Consider the following 23,494-nt stretch of genomic DNA (forward strand, 5'->3'; position numbering starts at 1 on the left):
TGGATTCTGTCTCTCCCCCTCTCTCTGCCCCTTCCATACTCATGCTCTATCTTTCTCTGTCTCTCAATAATAAATGTTAAAACAATTTTTTTTTCTCTAAAGGAAAAAAAAAAAGCAACGTGGATGAAACACGGCTGCCAAAGAAGCACCACACACCCCTGGGTTCAGGAGACCTCATGGGCAGCAAAAACTGTTCAAAAAAGACCACTAAAAAGGGGATTAGCTATTTTCTCTTAGGTTTTAGTACCGGGTTCCCACTGATTCGACCCCAAAGTGAAGCAAGTTCAGTGAAAAAACTGATATATCAGCATATATTTACTTGTGAGTCTTTGCAAGCACAGCTTGGAGGTCTGATAACAATCTCAATCTGTACAATATCCGTGCAGTACAGGGCCAACCAGTATGTACTTCTTAGCTGTGCAATGGTAAGGATGACAGGGACAGTGCTCTGTCTCCTGATTATCATCCCAGTGTCATGAACGGTCTGTAAAAGATGGCTTCGTTGTGGAAAACTACAAAACTGGATGTAAAAGTAAAATGCAAACTTGTTTTGTTAAATCCATCTCCACTGAAATCCAGAAATTGCTCTGTGGTTGAGAGTAAGAGTCAAATCACCTTTTATGGAAATATTTGAATACATCAAGGTTTTCTGTTGGGTCTTATGGATCTGGACAGAACATCTCCCCTTTTCCTTTTATATTTTCCTCATCCTCTTCTTGCAACGCTGGTTGAAAACAGGGGAGGACCCCATGAGGCTATCAGTGGAGTGGGAACCATAGCTGCTGTCTGAGTCATCGGGGCTCTGGGGGATTCCAGCTTCACTCATCCCGGACATGGGCTCCTCGAAGACATCACTGCCCAGCACACCATGCCCAGAGACGTTGCCTTCTTCACTCTCTTGAGGCTCCATTTTCACATGGGCCAGATTCCAAAGAGGGGAAGCATTTACCTCCGTGCCTAGCAATGGAAGAACACACAACTAGTAGTAAGCCAAGGCTGGAACACAGCAAAACAAATATTTTACCCAGGGCAGCCTTTAAGCTCAGTTTGTACTCTGATTCTGCCTGGCTGGAGAATATGGTTGTTATCTTCTGTTCAAAAAGCTACCAGCTCCAGGGGTGCCTGGGTGGTGGCTTAGTCAGTTAAGTGGCTGACTCTTAATTTTGGCTCAGGTCATGATCTCATGATTTGTGGGTTCGAGCCCCACATTGAGCCTGCTTAGGATTCTCTCTCTCCCTCTATCCCTCCCCAATCACCTTCTAGCTCTCTCTCTGTCTCAAAAATAAAAATTAAAAAACAAACTACCAATTCTGAATATTTTCCTTTCCACTTCCTCTACTCTCCTTTACCCCACCTCACCCACCCTCCCATTTCCCCTAAGCCAGGGAAGTAAAACTACACAGGTACAGTGCTCGCTTCGGCAGCACATATACTAAAACTACACAGGTACAAAGATTCCCTGTCTCATGGCACAACCATGGTTTCTTGTTCAGGTATTGTTTCTTCTTTCCTTCCTTCTATAAAGCTGTCCTATTTTCCTGCCTTTTGAGTCCCTGGTCCTCTCTCATATTATGAACTTAATGATCACTACAAAATGCTGGCAGCAGTTCCCAGAATGCTGAAAAGAGACATGGTTCCTAAGTCTGCAACAATTTCTCTTCGGCCCTCCTGTCTGTGTTCTAGCAACACTGTTTGTGGTTATTACTTCTTCCATGGTGAAAGGTTCTCTGCTCAACACTTAAAACGATGTGGCCTAATTCTGTTTAGGATTTGTGCATTGATGAAATGGCCATTTATATTTGTAAAAAAAAAAAAAAACAACAACACTGAGTATCTCGACTAATTTGCAATCTACCTAACTTAAGAATTGCTCATCCTGGTTCCTAAGGTGATCACAGAGTCTGGAAGAAGAAGCAGGCACCTCTAACTGGATAGCCCTATTGCAATCCCTTTCAGCTACAATTTATTGGGAGCACTCTAGCAAGGAAGCCCAACTATTCAAACAGCCTTGAGCAATTAACATTCCTCTATTTAATCTGGGCGTTGTCTAATGAGTAGAAGCATCAGGAAAAAACAGTACAGCATACTAAGTGATAAAGGGGGCATCTGCCCACCCATATGGGTCAGCTAAATTAACTCTGGCAATCAACAGGATAACACATACTGAATCTGTATCCTAACTTGGAACGATTTTAAATAATGCCTGTACGGTTGTGTTAGTCCTCCCTTCACTGATTACAAAGAAAAGAATGTTGGTATCACTAGATCAATGAGGCTGTATTTGTTTTTAGACTTTCCAATCTCCTGCCACCCACACTTTTTTTTCCTCTCATCTCCAGAGTTTGATTCCAAAATGCAGAGTGCTGAGATTGGCAGATCTCCCAGAATCAGAGTCGGTTGATTTCTCTTACTTGAAGCCTGTGGCGAAGCCTCGACCTCCAGGTTAGATGGGAAGCGCTCACTCTGAGCCCCGAGGACTCCCATGGGCAGTGACTGGTCTCCAGAAGTAAGGTCAGCCTCCAGCTCCTCACTGACGGGGAAGGTGATGTCACTTACAGGTTCTTCCTTGATCTTTACAGGTTTAGTGTCCTCTGTGGCCTTCTCAGGATTGACAATCCTTTCATACTCCTCAGATAGTTGCTTACTAATCTGTTGGCAAGCAAGAGTCATTTTTCCAAAGGAATGTTAAAAGCAAGGTGGATAGTCAGCTTGTGGCATCCCATGGAAAAAACAACATCATGTGAATATGAATAAAGCAACCACTGCCAATGGAAGGAAATTTTTTTTACTTTTTTTTTTTTTTGAGCATAGTTGGCACATGGAAGGAATTTGTGTAGGGTGTTTGCATTTGTAAATGACAGAGACATGTAAAGAAAAGTTGTTTGCAGAGACTTTGTGTGTCATTAATTAAGCTACACAAAGGCAAAAGAGGCTTTGTTAGAGATAAATCAGAATGGGGACAAAAGATTATATTTTTGTCTGTAAAAACTGTTGACATATGCACTCTAGGTGGATAATGAATGGTGTAGGAAATCTGAATCGCTTAGCAAAGACTTTTTTGTTGGGTGTTAAAAAGTCCTTATCATATTTTAGATTTGGGAAAAACAAAACAGTGAACAAATGACTTAAGGCCACATAGGTTAAAGAGATTAGGTATTTCTGGTTCTAACCCAAAATGGTATCTCTGCCCCCTCTTCCACCCTTGGGCAGTATCATCTCATTCTGTTTGGTTCTGTTTTTCACAGCACTTAACGCCAGCTGAAATTGTTTTGATCATTATTTATTTACTTGTTTTTGTTTCCGTCTCAAGAATACAAGCTGAAAGAACTTGTTCACTGTTGTATCCCACAGTGCCTGACTCAAAATAGGACTCAATAAATATCTGTTGAATAAAGCATGCTAACCACATTCTCTCAGACTCTACATACCCGTGTATAATTTCTTCCAGAGGAAGTGTGATCAATAAATGGAGCCACTCATTGGCTAAAGAAGGCCCCTGGCTCTGGCCAGGTCAGTGATGAGGCCGATGGAACACAGCCAGGGCCAGGAGGAGAGCATGTCAAGTCCACTCTGTTCCAAGACCCTGTACCCTGCTCTCTAGGGTGAGTGTTGTGGGATCCTGCTAACACCCCTACATTACACACTTTTACCCACTTCTCATGGGGTCACCTCACCTGTAGCATGTAACTGTGATAGTCCTTGATGCGGTGCTGCCAGAACTTCTGGAGGGAGAGCACACTGCCAATGCCCACTTCATGGAATACTTGCTCCATAACGTCAGGGAAAGGAGTCTGCCCCAGCCGGGCCTCCCGATCCACAGCGAAGCGCAGCAACTTGGTGAATTTAAGGCAGTACTCGTGTGCCACATCAGTGAGGGTCTCCAGGACACTTTCATTAGCACACTCAAAGCCTGCGTGGGCCAGGATTGTGGCCACTGCCTGGTAAAGGAGCTGCCGACAGGAGTGCCAGCTGAGTTCCGTCACAGGTTCCCCCTTGCCACTGAAAGGAGACATATAGCAATGTTATCAGTGCTCTCGCACAGGGGTCACCTGTCCTGTTTCCCTAGGAGTTTTATAATTTCGGTCAAGCCGCTGGCCCAGCTTTCTAGGGGATTCTATGCAGATTACAGAGCCCAGTTTCATCTTGCTGCGGCCAGCGCAGGTCTCAACAACTCACAGTCATCTCTGAGCTCCTCCAAGTACACAAAGCTTTAATAGGCAATACATGTCTATAACAAACAATATAAAAGAGTGTCAGGTAAATAGGAAGCTTCCTTTTACCATCTTGATATTGATCATTTGTAGGAGATAATAAAATTTAACACTAGAGCTGAGATACTGCTCAGTGGTGCTCTAGTTATTTCCCCACAACATAGTTTCCTCATATGCTGGGTGATAAATGGACTTTCAGAAATTCACAGTCCCAATTAGGAGATTCTTCTACAACTAAAATAGACCATTTGTGAAACTGGCAAAGCAACTCAATTTTATAAAAACAACTTAAAATACAGTCTCCAAAGCATTTTTATCCTACCCTGTGTAAAGAAATGGGTAGGGTCCCTATTATTCCCATTTGGCAGGTGAGGAAATTGAGGTTCAGAGGGGCTGACGTGCCAGAAGTTGTACAGGTATTATCAAGAGGTTGAGCTTCTAACTTCAGATCCTATGTTCTTCATAATACTGTGCTTGCTTTGGCAGCATATAGAATATGTTCTTCATAATACACCATTTTGTCCTAATCACTGCTGTAGAAATCTTTTTTAAATTAAATTAAATTATTAAATTAAATTAAATTAAGTAATTGTCTGAGAGAGAGAGCGAGAGAGCGAGAGCGAGAGCGAGAGCACGAGTGAGGGAGAAGGGCAGGGGGAGAGAGAATACCAAGCAGCCTACACACTTAGCATGGAGCCCAATGCGGGGCTCGATCCCACGACTCTAGGATCGTGACATGAGTCAAAATCCAGGGTCGGATGCTTCACCCACTGAGCCACCCAGGCACCCCTGTAGAGATCTTAATCTGAAAAAAACAAAACAAAACAAAACAAAACAAAAAAAAACAACTTAAAAAAGCTGCCTGGTCTCCTAAAAATAACTTCTAGCAAACTTCTAATTACTTAGAAAAATTTAAAATTCCTGTTTTCTGTCTCCCTCTGACAAAGGAAGTAAATGGATAAAATAAGGTACATACTTGGCATGTGTCCCCATGTGCTGTACAAGGGGGCTTGAGGAGCTATCCACCCACTTTACTATCATCTGCTCAGAAGCAACTACTGCAATCCACATAATAGCTGGAAAATAAAACCAACTGCGAAATAACTTTTCATTTACTATTTCCACCATCATTTCCCATGGCCAGGCTCCCTAGGCCAAAAGCTAAAGGCTCAGAAGTACCTAATAAATAGCTAAACCAGTATTGCTTTATTTGAGTAACGCATGGACTTATTTCAAAGGACAATAATTATTTTAGCACCCCCATAGCTGATGCAAATTATTTCTGTTAAACAGTTTCTTAAGTATGTATAAAACAAACTAGTTATAAGCTTCTGATGGTTACAGCTCTTCCTAACAATTAAAATCAGAAGTTTGAGATTGGAAGAACAAATATTATTAAAATGCCTATACTACGCTAAGCAAACTACACATTTAATGCAATCAAAATACCACCAGCATTTTTCACAGAGCTAGAACAAAATAATTCTAAAATCCTAAAAAAGACCCTCAATAGCCAAAGCAATCTTCAAAAAGAAAAGCAAAGCCAAGCCAGAGGATCACAATTCCAGACTTCAAGTTATATTACAAAGATGTAGTGATGAAGACAGTATGGTACTGGCACAAAAATGGAAATGGAGATCAATGGAACTGAACAGAAAACCCAGAAATGGATCCACAACTAGATGGTCAACGAATCTTTGACAAAACATGAATGAATATCCAATGGAAAAAAAGACAGTGTCTTCAACAAATGGTGTTGGGAAAACTGGACCACTTTCTTACACCATATACAAAAATAAATTCAAAATGGATGAAAAGACCTAACTGTGAGACAGGAAACCATCAAAATCCTAGAGGAGAACACAGGCAGTATAACATCTTTGACATTGGCCGTAGCAACTTCTTAATAGATACGTCTCCTGAGGCAAAGAAACAAAAGCAAAAATAAACTATTGGGACATCATCAAGATAAAAAGCTGCTGTACAACAACAAGAAACAACAAAACTAAAAGGCAACCTTCAGAATGGGAGAATATTTCAGAATATTGCATATTTGCAAATGACATCTGATAAAGGGTTAGTATCCATCCAAAATCTATATAAAGAACTTATAAAACTCAACACCCAAAAACCAAACAATCCAGTTAAAAATCGGCAGAGGACATGAATAGACATTTTTCCCAAGAAGACATACAGACGGCTAACAGACACATGAAAAGATGCTCAACGTCAGTCATCATCAGGGAAATACAAATCAAAAGTACAATGAGATATCACCTCACACCTGTCAGAACGGCTAAAATTAACAACACAGAAAACAAGAGATGTTGGCGAGGATACGGAGAAAAGGGAACACTCTTAACACTGTTGATGGGAATGCAAACTGGTGCAGCCCGCTTTGGAAGATAGTATAGAGGTTCCTCAGTAAGTTAAAAATAGAATTGCCCTACGACCTAGCAATTGCACTACTAGGTATTTACCCAAAGGATACAAAAATACTGATTTGAAGAGTTAAAAGGATACATGCACCCTGATGTTTATAGCAGAATTATCAACAATAGCCAAATTATGGAAAGAGCCCAAATGTCCATTGACTGAGGAATGGATAAAGAAGACATATATATATTTTATATATATATATATAAAATATATAATATATACACATAATGTATATGTATTATATACATACATAATATATATATATATTACATATCTATAGTGGACTATTTCTCAGCCATAAAAAATGAAATCTTGCCGTTTGCAATGACATGACTAGTACTAGAGAGTATTATGCTGAGCGAAAGAGGTCACAAATACCGTATGATTTCACTCATATGTGGAATTTACGAAACATATAGATGAATATAGGGGAAAAAAAGACAGGCAAACCAGAAAACAGACTCTTAACTATGGAGAACAAACTGAGGGTTGCTGGAGGAGAGGTGGGCAGGGGGATGGGTTAAATGGGTGATGGGTATTAAGGAGGGCACTTGTGATGAGCACGGGGTGTTGTATGTAAGTGATGAATCACTAAATCCTACACCTGAAACTAATATTACCCTGTATGTTAACTAACTGGAATTTAAATAAAAACTTGAGGGATACCTGGGTGGCTAGTCGGTTAGGCGTCTGACTTTGGCTCAGGTCATGATCTCACGGTTCGTGAGTTCAAGACCCACATTGGGCTCTGGGTTAACAGCTGGGAGCCTGATCCTATTTCGGATTTTGTGTGTCCCTCTCTCTCTGTCTCTCTCTGCTCATACTCTGTCTCTCTCTCAAAACTAAATAAATATTTAAAAATTAAAAAAAAAAAACTTGAAAAAGAAAAAAAAATTAGAAGTTTTACACACAGCTACAGAATTCTAAATAATAGCATCGGGCACCTGAGTGGTTCAGTCAGTTGAACATCCGAGTCTTGATTTCAGGTCAGGTCATGGTCTCAGGGGATTGAGTCCTGCATCAGGCTCTGTGCTGAGTGTGGAGCCTGTGTGAGATTCTCTATCTCTTTCTCTCTCCCTTTGTCCCACCCCCCTACTCTCTCTCTCTCTCTCTCTCTCTCACTCTCTAAATTAAAAAAAAAATTTTAAGTTAAAAATAAGTAACAGCATCAATTTAATAGGATGAACAACATAATTTTGTTAAAGCTAAACTGCCTTCAAAATGTCAATAGGGTACTGATCACCACAGAGCAAGTTTTCTTGTGCCATGCATGTAATGACACAGTTTTCACTATTCCTAGGACTTTAGAACCTTCGATTATACAGTGCCCCAGGACATCATCTGGTCTCCATCTGGCCCAACTGCAACCCTTACTTATTAAGCCTATTTCTGTTCTTTTCTCATTAATTTGGGACAATTAAAATAGTAGTAACTATTATCATCAATAAGCACATGCAATGAATAATATGCAGTATTATTTATGGGGTTGGTTTTTTTTTTTTTTTTTGGCTAAACACATATTTAACCTGAATCTAATCTCGAGGTAATAATCAGCAAATCCAGTGAGTGGGACATTCTATATTCTAAATGACCTGAACTCTTAAAAAAGATTTATATTGTTGTTGTTTTTTTTTTTTAAAGAGGAAGCTATTCTGGTTTAAAAGACACTAAACAACCAAAGGCAGGGGCGCCTGGGTGGCTTGGTTGGTTAAGCGTCCAACTTCGGCTCAGGTCATGATCTCACGGCCCGTGAGTTCGAGCCCCGCGTCGGGCTCTGTGCTGACCGCTCGGAGCCTGCAGCCTGTTTCAGATTCTGTGTCTCCCTCTGTCTCTGCCCCTCCCCTGTTCATGCTCTGTCTCTCTCTGTCTCAAAAATAAATACACGTTGAAAAAAAAATTTTTTTTTAAATAAAAAAAAAAAATAAAAAAAAACAACCAAAGGCAATGCATGAATCTTTGTTAGGTTCTGGATTAGGGAAAAATATATCTACAAAAGGTATTTTGGAGAACTGGAGTAATCTAAACTGGGCTTATATTATTTACTTAGTGTTCATTTGCTTTGGTGTGATAATAGTATTGAAATCACATAGGAAATTTTCCTTATTCTTAGGATAAGGTGAAGAATTTAGAGGTGAAAGAATGCTTAAGAATTAAGGGGTGAAATATTGGGATATGTGCAGCTTTAAAATATTTGACAAAAAAAGTGTGTATGTGTATATGTTACATATATATTTATATGTGTATACACACTTATACATATGTGAGAGAAAATAAATGTAGCAAAATGTTAACAATTGGTAAATCCTGGTAAGGAGCATTTGGGCATTTTTTGTACTATTTAAAATTTTTTTCATGTTTATTTATATTTTAGAGAGGGAGACAGTCAGAGTGTGAGTGGGGGAGGGGGAGAGGGAGACACAAAATCGGAAGCAGGCTCCAGGCTCTGAGCTGTCAGCACAGAGTCTGCTGTGGGGTTCAAACCCACAAACAATGAGATCATGACCTGAGCCGAAGTCGGATGCTTAACCAACTGACCTACCCAGGCACCCCTCCTGTACTATTATTTAAACTTTTCTTTGGTCTGACAAACTTCAAAATGAAAACAAAAAGTAATTATTTCGCGCCAAATGCAAACTTACACACTGAAACCTAGTAGTAGCATTAGGTTATAAGGCAGTCATTCAGAGGACTTGGAATAGGGCTTCTCAAACTTAAATATACACACGAATCTTCTGGAGATCTTGTTAAAATGAAGATTCTGATTCAGCAGGCTATGTAGGCCCTGAGACTCTGAACTTCTAACAAGCTCCCAGGTGATGTTGATGCTGTTAGTCTCTGCCCAGGTTTTGAATAACAAGGATCAAGAACATTTTTATATTATTTCTTAAATGATGTTATCAAAATGAAAATAACAGTTGATCCATGAACAATGTGGGAGTTAGAGGTGCCAGCATGAAGTAGAGAATCTGCATATAGCTTTGACTCCCCCAAAAGTTAATGATTAATGGTTTACTATTTTTTTTATATTTGTTTATTAACTTCTTTTTAGTAATCTCTATACCCAACACAGAGTTCAAACTCACGACCCTGAGATCAAGAGTCACATGCTCTTCTGACTAGGCCAGCCAGGCACCCCAATGACTAATAGCCTGCTGTTAACTGGAAGCCTTAGTGATAACATAGAGTCAATTAACACATATTTTGTATATGTATTATATACTATGTTCTTACAATAAAGTAAGCTACAGAAAAGAAAATGTTACTAAGAAAACCATAAGGAAGAGAAAATACATCTACAGTACTGTTCTGTAAAAACATCCGCATGTAAGTGGGCCTGCACGGTTCAAACTGGTGCAAATTTTAAGACACTGAGCTAAATCCATAATATACATTAAAAAAATTTTTTTTTCAACGTTTATTTATTTTTGGGACAGAGAGAGACAGAACATGAACGGGGGAGGGGCAGAGAGAGAGGGAGACACAGAATTGGAACCAGGCTCCAGGCTCCGAGCCATCAGCCCAGAGCCTGACGCGGGGCTCGAACTCCCGGACTGCGAGATCGTGACCTGGCTGAAGTCGGACGCTTAACCGACTGCGCCACCCAGGCGCCCCCATAATATACATTTTAAATGAAATAGAAAGACTACACTCTGTGGATTGTGAGGCCATGGCTTCTTTCACATACCGGGGTAGTTCCTTGCTTCTAGCAAAGTGGTTGGTATAGAATAAGCACTCAATAAATATTTGTTACCTCAAAAATAAAAGATGCAGGGGAGGCTGTGTGGCTCAGTCGGTTAAACTCAAATTCTTGAATTTGAGCCCCGTTGTCGGGCTCTGTACACTGACTGCATGAAGCCTACCTGGGATTCTCTCTCTGCTCCTCCCCTGCATGTGCTGTCTTTCTCAAAATAAATAAATAAATAAACTTAAAAAAAAATAAATAAAAGATACAGATTCTGGATTTGAAGATCAGTTCAAGTCTTAGACTTCCTACTAATTACCTGAGCAACTTTGGCCATGTCAATTACTCTTATCCTCCGTTTCTTCACAGGAATGTTATTACATGCTGAACAGTGTTGTGCAGATGTTTTGAGAAAAGTAAGATAGAGCAAAGCCTTGTCTTACCGGTAAAAGTCACTCTCTGGATCACTGTGCCGAATCTGGAATGGTGCATTGGGATTCTTACAGTCTAAAGGCAGGAGGTCATCAGGAAGAGGAGGTGACCCAGGGCAAGAGGGAAGAGGTTCATTCTCTTCAGTCTTTACACCTTCTGTCTGCTGCTGACTCTGGGCCTGAGCTGTGGCAATGAGGTTGCGCAGACGTCGGTTGTGCTGGATCAGCTGAATGGTATGGATGGTGAGGCTGCATGGCTCTGAGGGGATGTCCAGCATAGTGGGGGGCTTGGGCTTATTGGCTGAGGGTTGATGCAGGGGTGGGTCATGGACTTCCACAAGACGGAACTCCCGTGGGAGCAAATCAAAGGAACTCCTGTTGGTCTGGCTTGATGAGATTGGTATCTCTCCCCAGTATCTCAACATTTTGGAATAAGAAAGAACTTTCACGTTAAACGTAGTGATAACCGAAAGCAGTGTTCTTAAATCTCTAGGTTATAGGCTTCTGTGGTGAAAAATATGAAGTCTGGCCAGTTATTGACATAAAAAGTAGGCTGTTTAACACGACTTAGAAAATGTCAGTGTCAGCAACGCTGTAGGACCAAAGATATTCTCCCTGAAGAAATTAAGAGAGATACAACTGTTAGATGCCAGTCACCACAGTCACACACAATGACAATTCCTACTGGACTGAGCCATAGGTGGCATTTGGGTCATCAGGAGACTAACAGCTGCAATAGTATTGGGAGCTCTAGTGTCCGTGTTTTCCATCTCACCCTACTAACTCATTACTAGAACTATCATCGTGCCCAATCTTGAGCAATTTGCAAGGCAAGATACTTAAATGACAGCTGGAATATGTCTCAGAGTATCTTGACACATCTGTCCTGAATCAGTAGGAGAAAGGGGAGTAAAGATAGGAAGAGGTGGTTCTTATTCGGTGTATGTCAAAAACATGAGCAATATTTCAATGGATCCTGGTGGAAAAATTTATTGACCAGTAATCTAAATGGTCTTAGGCATTGAACTTCTGACATACACAGGGAAGAATCTGAGTGATTTCTGCTGCCTCCTAATTGGCATCCCTTACTCCAGTCTCTCCTTGTGTCTAATCTATTCTCCAGTGCTGCTAGACTTACTCTTATTACAACTCAGATCTAATGGCTTCTCATTGCCTATTGGAAAAAGTCAGCCAGAATTCTTTGGTCTACCATTGATCAAAATTTGCAATCTGACTTCAACCCACCTTTCCAGATTCATTGCCCATATGTCTCTTCAAGTTGAACAAATGTTTACCAAATGCCACACGTTATGGAAGAAGACAAAGACCACAGCCAGATCCCCGACCTGAGGTGAAGGAGAGAAATATAAACAGACTATTTCGATACAAAAATGTGCAGAAAGGGCTGCTCTAGAGACACAGACCTGGTGCAGTGGAATAACAAAGAGGGAGCTTCCTGGAGGAAATTACTACCCTAGTTCTAACATACGTCATTCTACTCAGTTTCTTGAGAATGCCATGTATTTCCACAAATTGACCCTTTAAGTTGTGATCTGCCAGAAATGCCCTGCCACCCACTACATTCTTGGCAGACTTTTATTCATTCTTAAGTATAGGTTAAGTTACCACTCCCCATCATCTCCCCAGTAAATCTCCCTTTATTATATTCTCACAGCACTTCTGGTGTTTCCATCACAGCATTTAGGCATGGATTTAAACTAGTACTTGTCTCAATCAATTTTATTCTTTCATCTATCTCCCACAACCATGATCTTTGTACCGTGTCTGGCACACAGTATACCCAGCATTTAGTGAGCGCTTACTATGTGCCAGGCTATGCCTTTATTGTTTGATTCGGTTTTCCCAACTACCTCAGTTTTTAAAGGTGGAAGCTAAGGCCCACTGTCTTTCCCAATATCACAAATGACCGAGGGAGACAATCCAGATAGTCAGGCTCTTAACCACTACACTATGCAGTCTGAATAACTGGTTTTGGAAAACAAACAAAAGAATGAACAAAGAAACGGATCAATGAGGGGACACACAAAAAATCGCCCTCTTCCTTAATTTCACCGAAAAGAGGACGAAGAACAGGCACCAAGCTCAAGGAACGTCCAGGTCCCTCGGGGCTCCTCGGTCACGGTCAGCAGGCACAGGCGCCAATCACAGGATCCTGGGGTCTCCTGATGCCCGGAGCAGCCGGGAGACGAGAAGGTCTGGACCTGGACGGAGGCACTATTCACTGCCGCTTCGCAGGAGCTGGGCTGCGCGACTATACGACTCGGAAAGGCCCGAGGCGAGGGTCGCGCCAGGCCCGGAAGACTGGCTTTCGGATTAGTGGTCCCAGGCTGCCGGAAACGCTTCTGCTCAATCTGGCTGTGCCACAGGAAGTCATTACTATCCGGTTGCAACCTCTAAAGATGTCCCCGTGCTGACAGCTCCTCGGCCGCCTTTTACTGTTTTGTTTTTTGTTTTTCTTATTATGACCTGCCCTTGATATTCATCTCTTCGTAACGTGGCAGGTGGTGAAGGAACAAATCCGCCATCGGGGTTCAGAGAAGCCACCGGGAGCTGGGAGAGCGAGGCGTGGAGAGGAACCTAGAGACCGAAGGGGGAGGTTTCCCAGGAACAGATTCCGAGACTGCACCCGATTGAGGATGGCCGATAGCTCCTCTAAGTCCGAGCCTCAGGCTTTGCAAGAGCTCAATGACGATTTCAAGAAACCAACCCTGCCGGTGCCCCCGGCTGTGCGGGGCAGGGCCCCCGCCACCAGTCCTTCAGACCCTGAGGAGGTGAAGAAGGAAGGGCCCACGGTGCTGCTAGACCCCGATTCCGTGGAGCCTGACGTCCCGCCAGTGCGGCCGGACAGCGGGGACACCAGGAGTCCACCGGAGGAGCAGCCGCGGCCGCCCACAGCGGCTCCATCCCCTGGCGGTCCGGCCCGGGCTCCACCGTACCGAGAGCCGCCGTGGGGCGGCCCCGCCACGGCCCCCTACAGCCTAGAGACACTGAAGAGCGGCACCATCCTTGGCACCTGGAGCTTGAAAGGGACAAGCTACTGCCTTTTCGGGAGGCTGTCTAGCTGCGACGTGTGCCTGGAGCACCCTTCGGTGTCTCGGTACCACGCCGTGCTGCAGCACAGGGTGTCCGGCCTCGAAGGAGAATGCGACGGCCACGGGCCTGGCTTTTACCTTTATGATCTGGGAAGCACCCATGGCACTTTTCTTAACAAAACCCGCATCCCACCCCGCACCTATTGTCGCGTCCATGTCGGGCATGTTCTTCGCTTTGGAGGCAGCACCCGGCTGTTTCTTCTTCAGGTAAGTAGAAAAACCTAGGACTGAAATCTCCGGAGCGCACCGGGCTGGGTTCCAGAGCTCCTTAAGCTTTCGCGGAGGAAGGAGATTCTCCCAGTAAGCGATTACAAAAGTGGGAGAATCTGGCCTCTTTCCAGGCCTCTGTACACATTGCCGTATTTTTTTCTTTTATTTTACTTTAATGTTTATTTATTTTTGCGAGAGAGCGAGAGCTTGAGCAGGGGAGGAGCATAGAGAGAGGGAGACACAGACTCCGAAGCAGGCTCCAGGCTCCGAGCTGTCAGCACACAGCCCCACGCGGGACCCGAAGCCACGAACTGAGAGGTTATGACCTGAGAGGAAGTCGGACGCTTAGTCGACTGAGCCACCCAGGCGCCCCCACATTGCCATATTTCTGAAAGTGAGATATGAATTCAGCGGTCCTGAACTCTGAAAGAATTCTTTCTCTTGGTTCATCAGGGACCAGAGGAAGACCGAGAAGCAGAATCCGAGTTGACAGTAACGCAATTGAAAGAATTGCGCAAGCAGCAACAAATGATGTTGGAGAAGAAGATGCTAGGAGAAGACTCGGATGAGGAAGAAGAAATGGATACCAATGAAAGGAAGAGAAATACTAGTAGTCAAGATGATGAAATGGGCTGCACCTGGGGAATGGGTAAGAAATTAAAATTGCTGCCAGAGGTTAATATTTTAAATTCATTACTAGTGGTATCTTTAATTGTTTTCTATCATACACCTTTCATGACTATTTGAGATAGATGGGACAAATACAATTTGCACATGAGACTACCAAAACCCACAGAGATTCATTAACTTTTCTGATGTCAAAAAGGTGAATTACAGGCACTATGGATTTCTTTTCTTTCTTTCTTTTTTTTTTTTTTAAGATTTTACTTTTAAGTAATCTCTACACTCAGAGTGGGCCTCAAACTTACAACCCAGAGATCAAGAGTTGCGTGCTTTGTGGACTGAGCCAGCCAGGAGCCCAGTCTTTTAATGCATTTTACAGTCCACTCCCTTGTTGTAAACTCTTCCCCAGCATACAACTAATTTATTATTTTTACCATTTAAATGGTACTGGCCTTGACTATTATCATTGGAGAGGATGGAACTATATTCAGTCAAGTAACATGGAATGTTCAATATAGGATAGTCCTTCGAATTTTTGTACTTTGTGTAAATTCCCTGAAATGCAAAATAGCTAATCAGGGAAACCTCATCCTTTAGCCAGAGGAATAAATTGAACTTCCCATAATACCAGACATTTTGGACAATGGGTATTCAGGGGCTAGGAATATAAAAAAAAAGAATGCCTTAATATGTTGTTGGGAAGACTGGATAAATATTATGAAATTACTTTTGTAAGTGCCAAACAAAAGCTATAGAAACCATAAGTATGCTAGAGTAAGGGTTCAGAGAAGGGAGTGATCACTAAGGACTTAGACCCACACTGTCCAGTATTGTAGCCACTACCCACATGTGGTTATTGAACACTTACAGTCTGGCTGGTCCAAGCTGACTTGTTTTATAAATGTAAAATACTCACTGGATTTCAAAGACCTAGTGTGAAAAAAGAATATAAAATACCACATTCATAGTATTTTTATACTGATTACATGATAATTTTACTGGTTGCTCCTTTTTAATGTGGCTACTAGAAAATGAAAACTTTCATGTATGGCTTTCATTATATTTCTTTTGAGCAACACTGACTTAAAATTTGGGAAAGTTTTTAAGTCTACAAACAGACGGGTCTTGAGTTGGAACTTGAAGGAAAGAAAAATTAGCACTTAGGAAGCTGAATATTGAATATTCAGGGTAGGGATTGATGATTTTATTTATTTATTTATTCATTCATTCATTTATTTATTTATTTAAAAAAATTTTTTTTTTTTTAGCGTTTATTTATTTTTGAGACAGAGAGAGACAGAGCATGAACAGGGGAGGGGCAGAGAGAGAGGGAGACACAGAATCTGAAACGGGCTCCAGGCTCTGAGCTGTCAGCACAGAGCCCGACGCAGGGCTCGAACTCACGGATCGTGAGATCGTGACCTGAGCCGAAGTTGGCCGCTTAACCGACTGAGCCACCCAGGCGCCCCTTATTTATTTTTTTTTAATGTTTATTTTTGAGAGAGACAGAGACAGTGTGAACAGGGGAGGGGCAGAGAGAGGGAGACACAATCCGAAACAGGCTCCAGGCTCTGAGCTATCAGCCCAGAGCCCGACGCGGGGCTCGAACTCACAAGCCATGAGGTCATGACCTGAACCGAAGTCAGACACTTAACCGACTGAGCCACCCAGGCGACCCATATTATTTTTAAATGTTTATTTATATTTGAGATTGAGAGAGAGAGAGAGAGAGAGAGAGAGAGGCAGTGCATGAGCAGGGGAGGGGCAGAGAGAGATGGAGACAGAATCCGAAGCAGGTTCTAGGCTCTGAGCTGTCAGCACAGAGCCTAACGTGGGGCTCAAACTTACAAGCTGTGAGATCATGACCTGAGCCAAAGCTGGACTCTTAACTGACTGAGCCACCCAGGTGCCCCTCGAGATTGATGATTTTAAAGGGGTAATGAGAAGGCCAGTCCATCTGGCAGATATGGTAAATATTAAGAAATTATATCGGAGACAGAGTATTAGACCCAGGTGATAGAGAATGAGAATGCCAGGCCAAGAAGCTTAGATTTCTTCCCATGGACAATGTGGTAGGTAATTTTGTTTTTGAAATATAGTGATGGGGGAAAAACAAAAGATGCCATGAAAACAAGTTTTAATTTGTCACACGATTTAGGAAACCTAAAGATATTTATATTGGTGGTTTTGTATGCCCTCTTGTCCCCCACCCCCCACCTTTCTTTTCATTGATAACTGTGCCTTTATGCAGGCTAAATGAAAAGTGGGTGTCATTCAGATAGTCTCTTCTTATGTCTGTCTTTTCTTTCTTTACCGTATCCTGTAGGAGAAGATGCTGTAGAGGACGAGGCTGAAGAGAACCCCATTGTCTTAGAGTTTCAGCAGGAAAGGGAGGCCTTCTATATAAAGGATCCAAAAAAGGCTCTCCAAGGTTTTTTTGACCGAGAAGGTATGGAAACAGATTCTGACCCTGCCAGTGGAAGGTTTCCACAGCAGCATTGTCTTGTAGATCTTCAAGGTACTTAGAAATGCTGTGTTTTATCTGCTGCTCTCCTTGCTCAGTTCTTGCCCTTGTGGTCAGTTGCTTCAGGTTTATTTTGAAAACAGTAAAAATCTCGTTAGTCTTTCTTGGAAAGTTGGAAAAAAGGGACTACTTTTTCCCGACTCGTCTGGTCTCATTATTCTCAGAAGATCCTAGACTTGGGGGTGGTGGGGAGATTGACCTAACTTCTTAAAATTCTTTGTTTCTACTTCATCTGATCTTTTAGAATTCTTTTTTTTTTTTTTTTTTAATATTTATTTATTTATTTTGAGAGAAAGAGCATGCACACAGGCAGGTGAGGGGCAGAGAGAAGGAGACGCAGAATCCCAAGCTGGCTGTATGCCATCAGCATAGAGCCCAATGCGGGGCTTGAACCCACAAACCACAAGATCATGACCTGAGCTGAGATCAAGAGGCGGAAGCTTAACAAATTGCGCCACCCATGCGCCCCTCATCTTTTGTAATTCTTAACATGGATGTTCACCTTATATAATTTAGAGAATGTTTCCACAGAGGACTGTTTCAGTAGAAATGCTTTGAGAGAACGTGTGTGTGTGTGTGTGTGTGTGAATATATACATGAACTGGTTGCATTCTGCCCTTGATATTTGTGCTTCTAAAAATTTTTTTTTAATGTTTATTCATTTTTTGAGAGACAGAGACAAAACATGAGCAGGGGAGGGGGAGAGAGAGAGGGAGACACAGCATCCAAAGCAGGCTCCAGACTCTGAGCTGTCAGCACAGAGCCTGATGTGGGGCTCAAACTCACAAACTGCGAGATCATGACCTGAGCTCAGGTCAGATGCTTAGCCAACTGAGCCACCCAGGCACCCCAATATTTGTGCTTCTAAAAACCAAAGTGACAACTTACATCTGCACTTATAATAAGTGTAAAAGTTGCTATGTAGTGGACAAAGCTATTTATGGCAAGCTGATTGTTCTGGTCTGAGTTTGCTTTTCTTTGCCTCAAGTTCCCCCTTATTTTATTATCAGATAATAATTCCTGGAAATAAGAAGTGAAATGCTTTGAAATTTAGTGTTAAATGAGGTATGGGAACTTGATATTCTATTTTTTTTAAATGTTTATTTATTTTGAGAGAGAGAATCCCAAGCAGGGACAGCTCAGAGCCTGATGTGGGGCTCAGTCTCATGAATCGTGGGATCATGACCTGAGCTGACATCAAGAGTCAGACACTTAAACTGACTGAGCCACCCAGGTGCCCTGGAACTTGATATTCTTTTATCAACCTTTCCTCTCTTTTCCCTTTGTCTTAACTAGTAATTTTCATATACTGTTAAAATTGTTTTGTCTTTCTTCCTCCCACAGGAGAAGAATTAGAATATGAATTTGATGAACAGGGGCACAGCACTTGGCTCTGTAGGGTGAGGTATGTTCTGTTCTCATTAATGTCCTTTTGTGAAAAGTGGCCAATTTTAGGTAATAGACAGTAGACCCAAAGAATAACTTTAGTCTTATTTTTAGGCTACTCCTGAATTTGGGCCTTGATAGTTGTTTTTTTTTTTTTTTTTTTTTTTATATATGAAATTTATTGCCAAATTGGTTTCCATGGGCCTTGATAGTTTAATAACATATATCATTGGCAGGTGGGGTGGGATGGGTCAGAGGCATTAGGAAAAGATTTAAGGTCCAACCTTGGCAAGATATAACAAAATGAATGGAGAGATTAAAAAGCCATGTCAAAAGAAATGACTATTTTCACCGCATATTAGTTTTTTTCATGAGAATTGGAGCTTAGTACTATGCTATGATTCACTCCAAACCAATACAGATTACCTGTGGATGATTCAACTGGAAAACAACTGGTAGCTGAGGCCATTCATTCGGGAAAGAAAAAAGAAGCAATGATCCAGTGTTCACTGGAGGCTTGTCGAATCCTTGATACTTTGGGGTTGCTGCGGCAGGAGGCAGGTGAGTATATGGGAACACTTTGTTTTTGGAAGGAAGGAAGGAAGGGACAGAGAGAGAAAAAGGGAGAGAGAAAAAGAGAAAGAAAGAAGAAAGGAAGGAAGAATTTAACACAAAAGGCAATGAAATGACTTTTTTTTTTTAATTTTGTTTTTTTTAACGTTTATTTATTTTTGAGACAGAGAGAGACAGAGCATGAACGGGGGAGGGTCAGAGAGAGGGAGACACAGAATCTGAAACAGGCTCCAGGCTCTGAGCTGTCTGCACAGAGCCTGACACGGGGCTCGAACTCAGGGACCGCTAAATCATGACCTGAGCCGAAGTTGGCCGCTTAACCGACTGAGCCACCCAGGCACCCCATGAAATGACTTTTTAGGGAGAAGATGTAAAATTGCGTGAAATTCTATGAGCTGAAAAGAAAATATTCCATATCTCAGTACCCAAAGGAAGGCATATTTTCTTTTTTTTAAAAAAAAAAATTTTTTTTTTTTTTATGCATTTTATTTTTTGGAGACAGAGACAGAGCATGAGCAGGGGAGGGGCAGAAAGAGAGGGAGACACAGAATCTGAAGCAGGCTCCAGGCTCCAAGGCATCAGCACGGAGCCAGATGCGGGACTTGAACTCAAGAACCGCGAGATCATGACCGGAGCCAAAGTCAGACACTCAACCGGCTAAGCCACCCAGGCGCCCCTTAGAAGCCATATTTTCTTAGAAATTTTTTATGAGTATAGATTTGTGTTCGGAACTAGATACTTTAATAAAAAGCAAACTTCATACACAAATGCATTTATTTATATTATACTCTTTCATGACTTAGAATTTTAATGTAAGAATGTATCATGGATATTGTCTATATAATTGCATTAAATTTATCTCTTTTTTTTTTTAATTTTTTTTTCAACGTTTATTTATTTTTGGGACAGAGAGAGACAGAGCATGAACGGGGGAGGGGCAGAGAGAGAGGGAGACACAGAATCGGAAACAGGCTCCAGGCTCTGAGCCATCAGCTCAGAGCCTGACGCGGGGCTCGAACTCCCGGACCGCGAGATCGTGACCTGGCTGAAGTCGGACGCTTAACCGACTGCGCCACCCAGGCGCCCCAAATTTATCTCATTTTTAAAAGCCTGTCAGGGACACCTGGGTGGCTTAGTCAGTTAAGCATCTGACTCTTGATTTCGGCTCAGGTCGTGGTCTCATGGTTCTTTATGGGATCAAGCCCCATGTCGGGCTCTGCACTGACAGCATGGAGCCTGCTTGGGATTCTCTCTCATTCTCCATCTCTCTCTGCCCTGCTCCCTTGCGTTCATTCCCTCTCTCTCTCTCTCTTTCAAAAATAAACTTCAAAAATAAATAAAAATAAAAAGCCCTTCTGGCTATATCATTTATTAATAAAGGCTTATGTTATATTTGTGTTTATTCTAAAATTAGTTTGTATTATCGCAAAGTAACTTATGTATTATTTAAAACTATCAAAGGCTTGGGGCACCTGGGTGGTTCAATCAATTGATCATTCGACTTTTGATTTCAGCTCAGGTCATGATCCCAGGGTCATGGGATCAAGCCCCATACTAGGCTGTGCACTAATAGCCTGGAGCCTGCTTGAGATTCTCTCTCCTTCTCTCTCTGCCCTTCCACACTTACGTTCTTTCTCTCTCTTTCTCAAAATAAATAAAAATTTTAAAAAACCCAAAAAACTACCAAAGGCTTACACAAAATATACCTGTTCCTTGCCCTGCCTCTCCCCAGTCTTCAATCTTAGAAGGCTTTTAACTCTTTTAATTATTTTTTCTGGCATTTAAAAATATCCGTATTTCCCAAAAGGAAGAGTATGCTGTTTTATTTTGAATATTTTATTTTATTTTATGATTGAACTTTTTATAAGTTTATTTATTTTGAGAGAGTGCGCAAGCAGGGGAGGAGTAGAGAGAATGGGAATCCCAAGCAGGCTTCTTGCTGTCAGCGTGGAGCCGGACGTGGGACTCAAACCCACTAACCGTGAGATCATGACCTGAACCAAAATCAAGAGTTGGACACTTAACCAACTGAGCCACCCAGGTGCAACTGAATCACTTATTTTAAACATTATGTACTGACTCTGTTAAATCAGTATTTAATATTTACACGATTATGTTTATGCAAATATTAGTTAAACTGAGGAGTTTTTTCTTTTTGTTTTTCCTAAAGTTAATAATTGTTTGTTTTTCATGTGTGTGGATTTTTTGTAGCTCTGTTCATTCTTTCCACATCTTTCAAGAGCCTTTCAGTATATTTTTCCACATGGTCAATCACATCAAGGAATTGATCAGTTCTGATTTTTTTTGGAAACATTTCTCCTGAAGAGCAATGTTCTTTCAGGGCTCACTATTCTCTGAACCTACTGGAGCACTGTCATCTGGGACCTCATTTTGCTGTCATCCTTGACATTTCCTTTGTCTTTCTCCAGGGTTGGATTTTCTGTTTCTTGATTCCCAGATTCTCATGTTTCTTGGTTTATTCCCTTGTTTTAGTGGAGCACATCTTTCTGTAGTTTTGCAGATTAAAAAGCTGGTACAACAATAGAGGTCATGGATGATGATAGTCTCCAGTGGATTTCACTTCTTTTGTTGTTCCTGGTCTACTCTTTCATTTTGGTGGACATGTAGTGAATTCTTGAGAAAGGATGTATAGCAAGTAAACTATATTAAATTCCCCACTCTGAAAATACAATTATTCTAGCTTTACTCTTGGTTAATTGTTTGGCTAGGAATAGAATTCTAAATGGGAAATAATTTTCCTTCACAGCTTTGAAGGTATTACCGTTACCACCTTATATTCAGTGTTGCTCTTGCAGTCCTAACGGGTTCAGAATCCTTATCTAGTGTATGTCATTTCCCATCCCCTACACACACACTAGGAGTTTGTAGGAGCTTCCCTTTGTTCTCAAGCTTCTGAAACTTAACTATGATGTACCTTTCTGTGGGTCTATTTTCATCCATTTTTCTAGGTACTTGTTGGGTCCTTTTGATCTGGAAATCTTTGATAGTTAGAAACATTTCTGGAATTATGCCACTAATCATTTCATCCTTCTGTTTTCTCTTTCTCTCTTGAATTTTGTTATTTTGATATTGAACATCTTAGACTGACCATTTAAGTTTCTTACCCTTTTTTTCTTTCTTTTTTTTTTTTCAACGTTTATTTGTTTTTGAGCCAGAGAGAGACAGAGCATGAACAGGGGAGGGGCAGAGAGAGAGGGAGACACAGAATCTGAAACAGGCTGCAGGCTCTGAGCGGTCAGCACAGAGCCCGACGCGGGGCTCGAACTCACAGGCCATGAGATCATGACCTGAGCCGAAGTCAGACGCTCAACCGACCAAGCCACCCAGGCGCCCCTCTTTTTTTTATCTCTATGTCTTTTTATTCTTTCTGGGAGATTTCTGCAGCTTTATCTTTACATTTTGCAATCAAGATTTTAATTTCCAAGACTCATTTTTGTCCTTTGGGTATTCATTTTTAAAATATAATATGCTATTGTTGTTTCCTGGATTTTAAGTATCTCATCTTGCTGCTAATCTCTGCCTTTTCTTTTTTGTGTAGTCTCAGTCCTGCATGTTAGAGGTGTTTCCCAGTTTTTGTGTAGTCCTTGGGTGTAGATTCTTATTTGGGGACAAAAAAGGTGATTGACAGCTTGGAATATATAGGTGGGGCTTATTACCTTTGAGTAACACTATAGATTAATGTGGGCCTTTTGTCGGGGAACTCCTCACGTAAGAATCGTTAGGTTTTTTCCTCTTCTGCTGGCGGGATTCCTCAGAGAGTACTCTTCTGACTTCCTCCATGAAATTCCTGAAATTCTTCCTTCCTGAAATTCTTAGAGCTAAGTGCTGGAAGATGGCTGAGCAGATTCTCAAAATTCAGCTATTTTCAGGACAGTACTATTTTTAGAATAAATAAATACATATTTAATATGTAGAATATAGAACATAAACTGGGCAGTCCACAATGCAAAGACTTTTTATCTTACCCTTTCTAGGGATTAACCTCTGGATTTTTTTCTGGGGATGAGGAGGTAAGTAGTCAGGGAGGAGGATCTTTTTCTCAACCAGCTTTTACTCAGTTCTTTTTATTTTAGCACTACTGTCTATCCCCGGTTCCAGATCCTTTTGAGGATTCTGCAGTATCATCAGATTGGTTCTCATCTTTCCCCACTGTTGTTTTAGGATTCATCTTTTTTAGTTCTGCTAAGTTAACTTTCCACTTGTCTGTCTGTTTTAGAATTTCCAAAAATTAGGTATTGCTATTCCTTCTCCTGTTCTGTCTTTGTAGATTAATGTTTATT

At 41.5% G+C, this 23,494-nt stretch overlaps 2 protein-coding genes and 1 long non-coding RNA gene across 7 annotated transcripts in view; 2 read left to right on the forward strand and 1 right to left on the reverse strand.

The window, feature by feature from the left end:
* Positions 1 to 283: 283 nt before the first annotated feature.
* On the reverse strand, positions 284 to 13,132 carry SUPT7L (SPT7 like, STAGA complex subunit gamma). Of its 5 annotated transcripts, none has more exons than XM_040496364.1 (6): positions 12,862 to 13,132; positions 12,009 to 12,109; positions 10,776 to 11,378; positions 3,675 to 3,999; positions 2,412 to 2,649; positions 284 to 957 (listed from the first exon to the last, which is right to left on the reverse strand). In XM_040496364.1, exons 3-6 carry the CDS (start codon positions 11,186 to 11,188, stop codon positions 695 to 697), a joined length of 1,239 nt encoding a protein of 412 aa, XP_040352298.1. In that variant the 5' UTR covers positions 11,189 to 11,378; positions 12,009 to 12,109; positions 12,862 to 13,132; the 3' UTR covers positions 284 to 694. The 5 variants fall into 5 exon arrangements, with proteins under 5 accessions (XP_040352298.1, XP_040352297.1, XP_040352299.1 ...); XM_040496363.1 differs by having other exon boundaries at positions 12,837 to 13,132; XM_040496365.1 differs by having other exon boundaries at positions 12,809 to 13,132.
* LOC121044279 (uncharacterized) lies at positions 1,232 to 1,815 on the forward strand. Its single transcript, XR_005797223.1, has 2 exons — positions 1,232 to 1,403; positions 1,447 to 1,815. It is a non-coding gene; the product is annotated as an uncharacterized LOC121044279 (long non-coding RNA).
* Positions 13,133 to 13,227: 95 nt separating the features above from the next.
* SLC4A1AP (solute carrier family 4 member 1 adaptor protein) overlaps positions 13,228 to 23,494 on the forward strand; it is a 28,965-nt gene continuing 18,698 nt past the window's right edge. Inside the window, exons 1-5 of the mRNA XM_040496362.1 lie at positions 13,228 to 14,083; positions 14,540 to 14,735; positions 17,037 to 17,159; positions 18,579 to 18,639; positions 19,042 to 19,181. Of these exons, the coding sequence (XP_040352296.1) occupies positions 13,421 to 14,083; positions 14,540 to 14,735; positions 17,037 to 17,159; positions 18,579 to 18,639; positions 19,042 to 19,181 (1,183 nt within the window). The 5' untranslated portion in view covers positions 13,228 to 13,420. The remainder of the gene's footprint in view (positions 14,084 to 14,539; positions 14,736 to 17,036; positions 17,160 to 18,578; positions 18,640 to 19,041; positions 19,182 to 23,494) is intronic.

Source organism: Herpailurus yagouaroundi, unplaced genomic scaffold (assembly GCF_014898765.1).
Source record: "Herpailurus yagouaroundi ecotype Mexico unplaced genomic scaffold, PumYag 188, whole genome shotgun sequence".
NCBI lineage: Eukaryota > Metazoa > Chordata > Mammalia > Carnivora > Felidae > Herpailurus > Herpailurus yagouaroundi.